Below are 6,184 nucleotides of genomic sequence, written 5' to 3' on the forward strand. Positions count from 1 at the left end.
CCACTTACCATCATGTGACTCATGGCCGGTCCATGATATATAAAAAGAAACCATATTATGCATAAAAGTATGAATATATAAAATATTGTATAAATAAGATGAATTATTTTTAGGTGGTAGCGATGGGCAGCCCTCTAGCTCTGAGTAATACTGTGACTGCGGGTGTTATTAGTTCTACGCAGAGGGCGAGTGAAGAACTTGGCTTAATAGGTTTTGTATCTTTCTTTTTTTAGTTTATACAACTTGCTGTGCCTGCGGCTTTTCCCGCGTGGTCTTTATTGTTATTATAACAATCATATTACTTTACTAAAACTTAATCTATTTTTTGTTTTGTATAAAGTTCTTTTTGTGAAATGTATTGGGTCAATATGTTCAAAATTTTTCGATTTTTTTAACAATTTTTCCTCCTTTATAATATTAGTATAAATTAAAATACTTGTGAATCTTTGTGATGTTGTCATAATTTAAAGCTCATGTCAAAAACATTGATAAATGAGGCACATAATTCTATACAAGATTATATTAAAGATAAAAAAGCGGGGCCTAGAATTTGTTAATTTCTAGGCAGGATATATATGAATTTAATTGATACTACTACTGGTACTGACTACTGAATACTCTGTAATTAAAATGTTGGAAAAGAGTAACTACTGAGTTTCTTGCCGGTTCTACTCGGTAGAATCTACTTTCCGAAAGGATGGTAACTTTAATGTTTAAAAACTATAACATGACGATTCAAAAGCTGAGCTTGCTGTTTTCATGAGCCTACTCGAATAAAGAATATTTTGGATTTGATTTTTATATTTAATTTTTCCAGGCAAAGACATGGTCTATATCCAAACAGACGCACCGATAACCTTCGGTAACAGTGGGGGCCCGCTCGTGAACTTGGACGGTGAAGCCATCGGTATTAACAGTATGAAGGTCACGTCTGGAATATCATTTGCCATACCAATCGACTATGTTAAGGAGTTTCTAGCTAAAAGTATGTATAGTCATATTAAATAATTATTGGTTGATTAATTAATGTCCGGTTAATATATTTGGCTTGAGCCGAGATGGCCCAGTGGTTAGAACGCGTGCATCTTAACCGGTGATGTCGGGTTCAAACCCAGGCAACCACCACTGAATTTTCATGTGCTTAATTTGCGTTTATAATTCATCTCGTGCTAGACGGTAAAGGAAAACATCGTGAGGAAACCTGCATGTGTCTAATTTCAACGAAATTCTGCTACATGTGTATTCTACCAACCCGCGTTGGAGCAGCGTGGTGGAATATGCTCAAACCTTCTCCTTAAAGGGAGAAGAGGCCTTAGCCCAGTAGTGGGAAGTTTACAGGCTGCTAATGTAATGTAATATATTTGAGAAATGATTCATTATATTTACTGAGCATCGAATTGTCAACGAGACGTAATTCAAAATATTCTCTATTAAAAAAAAAATCTAAGAATTTGTTATGTACTAGTGGTCGTCGTCGGTTTGTCGTCTCTGTTATCAGCTAGGCATAAAATGTAGCCTATGTTCAACCGTGGACTTCAAAGCTTATCACAGCAAATTTTATCAAATTCGGTTCAGTAGGTTGGCGGCGAAAGGCCAACAGACAGACAGACAGAGTTACTTTCGCATTTCTAATACTAGCTTAGACGTTTAAGATTGGAGACGAATTTGGATATCAAAACCCGATCACCAACGTCGAGCAATCTTACCATCAGAGAGATTGTTCGGTTTTTTGAAGGCTTGAGGTTCGTCCGCGACCGCGTATCGGGACGTTTTACATTCCTCGTTTTATCCGTATGTGTATTTTTCAGGCAAAACGAAGTCACCACCAGTGTCCCGGAGGTATTTGGGTATAACGATGCTGTCGCTCACACCGAATATTCTCTTCGAACTACGAATGAGAAATCCAGAGGTAATATGACATAGATCACATAATTATGGGATTAATTACCATTTCATTGTATTTGATGAGTATATAAATAAAAAAAAAATTGATGTCGGTTCTCCTCATTGTGTTTGAATGTATAGTCCAAACCGGTCGTCGAATCGAACCAATTTTTTTTTTTTTATGATATCGGAAGGCGGACGAGCAAATGGGCCAACTGATGGTGCCACCGCCCATAGACAATGGCGTTGTAAGAAATATTAATATTACATTCATTTTAAATCAATATATTATTATTTTTTTTAAATATAAGTAATATAAGTAAGCGGACGAGTAAATGGTCCAACTGGTGGTGCGTGGTCACCAAATATTAACTATTCCTTACATAGCCAATGGGTCGCTAACCTTGGGAACTTAGATGTTACTTGTGCCTTCAGCCTTCAAACCGTAACATCAACACTAGGCATTGTTGTTTGGCGTTGAATATCTGATGAGAGCCTTAACACCAAGTAGGATCGTAAAAGCAGTTTTTAATGTACCGTGAAGAATCGACAAGACACTCAGTAAGACGTTAATTAACAATTACGGAGTTTATGTCAATAAAGTGCAATTAAATTTGTATTTATATCTTGCCTAGAAATTAACAAAATACTATGTCATGTTAAATTGAATTCCCAAATTGTATGTCCACTACAAGTGCTGGAGAATTTTTGAATGGCATCTATGACGATATGATGTTTATATTTTCAGATGCCGTCTGACATCGATCATGGTATTCTGGTGTGGAAAGTCATCATTGGATCACCGGCTTACAAGTAATAATTAATCCTATTTATCATATTTTTGGATATGCCAAACCAATGTTATAAAATTACCATGTAGACATAAATCTGTACATTCACACACACACATACACACATACACACATCAGCCCGCATTCGTCCACTGCTGGACATAGGCCTCTCCAAATGCACGCCACTGTGGTCTTTCTTCGGCAACTCGCATCCAGCTCCTGCCAGCCGTCTTGCGCAAATCGTCACTCCACCATGCCTGAGGACGTCCTACACTACGTTTGCCGAGACGCGGTCTCCACTCTAGAACACGTTTTCCCCAATGGTTATCGGTTCTACGACAAATATGGCCAGCCCAAACGCTGGCAACGCTGCAGGGACTCCAGAACAGCCCAGATTTCAAACGACTCAAAGGCCTTCTCATAGTCCACGAATGCAAGACACAGGGGCCGATTATACTTATGGGACTTCTGTATAATCTGCCGCACTGTGTGGATGTGGTCTATGGTGCCGTATCCGCTCCGAAATCCGGCCTGTTCCGGGGGTTGGAATTCATCGAATCTTCGCGCAAGACGGTTCGTGATCACTCTTGAGAACAACTTATAGATGTGGCTCATTAGGGATATGGGTCGATAGTTCTTCAGCAGGGTCTTGTCTCCCTTTTTGAAGAACAGGACGACCACACTTCTTCCCCACGCCTCCGGAGTTCTCCCTTCGAAGAGGACAGAGTTATAAAGCTTCTGGAGCTCAGTACGGGTTTACCTCCTGCTTTCAATAGCTCTGTTGTAACGCCGTCCTCTCCAGGGGCTTTTCCAATTTTAAGCTGTTTAAGAGCAATCTCGATTTCGCCAATACTGACTTCTGGCAGGTCTTCGGTGAAATGGCGTGTTAATGTAACTCTAGGATCCTCATTTTCGGGATCAGGTCGAGATGCGTGCGATGCGTATAACCGGCCGTAGAAGTCCTCTACTTCCGAAAGAACTGCCGGCTTGGAAGTAACGACTTCTCCACTTACTGTGGTCAACTTCGTCAGGTGGCTTCTTCCAAGAGATTGTACGAACACCTTAGACCCCCGATTCTGCTCGATGGCTCTTGGTTTAGTTGCCGTTTCTCGGATGAAGTGACAGGTGGGTTTTCACGTCGTTTCTTCATTAGCCCTAAAGTCTCTTCCGAAAGTTTGGACTTTCTGCCCTTACGCTGCATGCTACAAAATCTCGTGCCTTCTTCCCTGAGAATTCTCACTACATTTTTGAGGTTCTGGTTTACGTCTGTTGTGGTTTCCACGGCAGCGAATCGGTTCTCCAGGTTTGACTGGAACGTTTCAGATCCCGCAATGGTTTGGAGCAGGGATGGTCGGAGTGTAGACTTCTTCAGACGGACGCGCTCGGCCTTAAAATTGATATTCAGTGCCTCGGAAAAGTCGATGATCACTACCGGTATTGAACCTGTTGATCATTATGACGTCTCAGAATATGTGCCTTTTGTCCGTCATGACGAAACCGATTTCATTTTTGGTCATAGTGTCGGGGCTTTGCCACGTCCACTTCCTTTGGGGTGCTTCTTGAAGAAGGAGTTCATCAAGAAGAGCCCTTCCCGTTCGAGGAAGTTGACAAGCATTTGCCCCCTATGATTTCTGCTTCCAAATCCATGGGGTCCTACTACCGATTCGCTACAATTCTGTACTCCCACTTTAGCGTTGAAGTCCCCCATGACAACGTTGTAGTGGGTTTTCGTGGTGGAGTGGAGGGCCCTCGATATATCATTGAATATTTCCTTCACTTCTTCGTCCGAGTGTGTCGAGGTCGGTGCGTACGCTTGCACCACCTTGAGGCTGTACCTCTCGGTGAGCTTTACAATGAGGTACGCTACCCTGTTCGACACACTGGAGATTTCCACAACGTTGTCAGCTAGGGACTTATTAACCAGAAACCCAACGCCTCCTTGGGATTGTTGGTCTCTCGGAAGTACATTAGGTGGCCCGATTCGAGGGTTACGGTGTCCTCTCCCTCTCTACGGACTTCACCTAATTTTCCCAAGTTCCACCTCGAGTTGCGCTAGATGCGAGTCAAGCCGTAGCGTGCGTCCGTTGTACGTCGCCAGGGTCAGTCGGTTGTGGTGGCCTCCCGTAGCCCGGTGATTCTTAGCACCCCCCGTCCCGCCGTTACCACCGTCGCCACCATGACGAGGAATAGCGGGACCGCCGGGAACTGGGGGCCGAGGCTTACCTGTTTTCATCATTTGGAGGTATTGCCCATAATCGCCACGCTGGGCAGGCGGGTTGACGATCGCAGGACGCAACTTCTCGCACCGGTGACTGCCCGTTACCGGCCTGTGGTATTTAGCTACGCCTATTTTTGATGGTTATACCGCCATCAGGAGGTCGCCAGAGCCTCGTTTGCTGAACGGCAGGATGCACCACGGGCAGGTGAGGTTGGCTTGGAGCGCCAAGGTGTAGTTTGCGCCCCCTGTACATACACGAAGCTGAAAATTTTTAATTTCAACTTCAACTTAGAATGCTTTAAAATATCTTTAACAGAATAGATAACTTTATTTCTAACATTAGAAATGACGAATTTCCATACAAACTTTCATCCCCTAGTTGACGCCCTTAGGAGGTGAATTTAGAATAAACTTTTCTTAGCGCTATCCGGAAGGAAATTCTGAGTAAAAACTCATCCAGATTAAGCAATTTGTTGTATGTCAGTCGGTCGTTTTAATTTTTTTTATATAGATGGTTTAGTAGCTAGCCGTAGCTGGATCGTCTCTAGTATGTATCGCCATTTCAGATTAGACCAGAATCTCCTGCTAATCGCCTGATCTGTTTTTATACATTGATAATTTTGTAATACTCTCAGCGGAGGCCTACAGCCTGGTGACATCGTGACGAGCATCAATGGCAGCCCCGTCCGGAGCGCCGGTGATCTCTATAGTGTTCTGGAGACTGCCCCGGGGAAGCTCTCGATGCTGATCGTCCGAGGGAAGACCAGGACCACTGTCACCATCACGCCAGAAATACATTAAGATTATTAATTATATTTTATATACATGTTAATAAATATATTGACTTTCGTTGATTTTTATTTTGTTGTCTGTTGCGGGGCGCCACCCCTATTATTAGTGTATTTGTGTATTATCACTATTGAGTTGATCTTGTTCAGTTACTATTAACACTATACTAATTATTCTTACTACAGAGACCCCGACACGGACCCTGTAACAGCCTTCTGGCGTCTAATTAAAGACATTTGTATTTGAACATAGACATTTTTTTATTTTTTTTACTGTAAGAACTATTCTTTAAACAATCTTCATAAGGTACACAATATTTTTTGTTTAACCATATAATAAGAGAGGCCTCAGAAGTATATTTCTTAGTGACATGCCACATTGACTGACGTTTCACCGAATCGACGGACGAGAAAGATGAGAGTGAGAAAGGTTATGCTAACGGAACTTTTCTTAAATTGGAGACTGAAACTCATCTGGATTTCCACACAAATTGAGGAGGAAT

At 42.2% G+C, this 6,184-nt stretch overlaps 1 protein-coding gene across 1 annotated transcript in view; it reads left to right on the forward strand.

Moving 5' to 3' along the window:
• Positions 1–5,747, forward strand: part of LOC125073010 (serine protease HTRA2, mitochondrial-like) — a 28,450-nt gene extending 22,703 nt beyond the window's left edge. Inside the window, exons 10-14 of the mRNA XM_047683666.1 lie at positions 114–210; positions 818–985; positions 1,809–1,909; positions 2,633–2,697; positions 5,529–5,747. Of these exons, the coding sequence (XP_047539622.1) occupies positions 114–210; positions 818–985; positions 1,809–1,909; positions 2,633–2,697; positions 5,529–5,694 (597 nt within the window). The 3' untranslated portion in view covers positions 5,695–5,747. The remainder of the gene's footprint in view (positions 1–113; positions 211–817; positions 986–1,808; positions 1,910–2,632; positions 2,698–5,528) is intronic.
• Positions 5,748–6,184: the final 437 nt, after the last annotated feature.

The sequence above is a fragment of the Vanessa atalanta genome, chromosome 23, assembly GCF_905147765.1.
Source record: "Vanessa atalanta chromosome 23, ilVanAtal1.2, whole genome shotgun sequence".
NCBI classification, from domain to species: Eukaryota; Metazoa; Arthropoda; class Insecta; order Lepidoptera; family Nymphalidae; genus Vanessa; species Vanessa atalanta.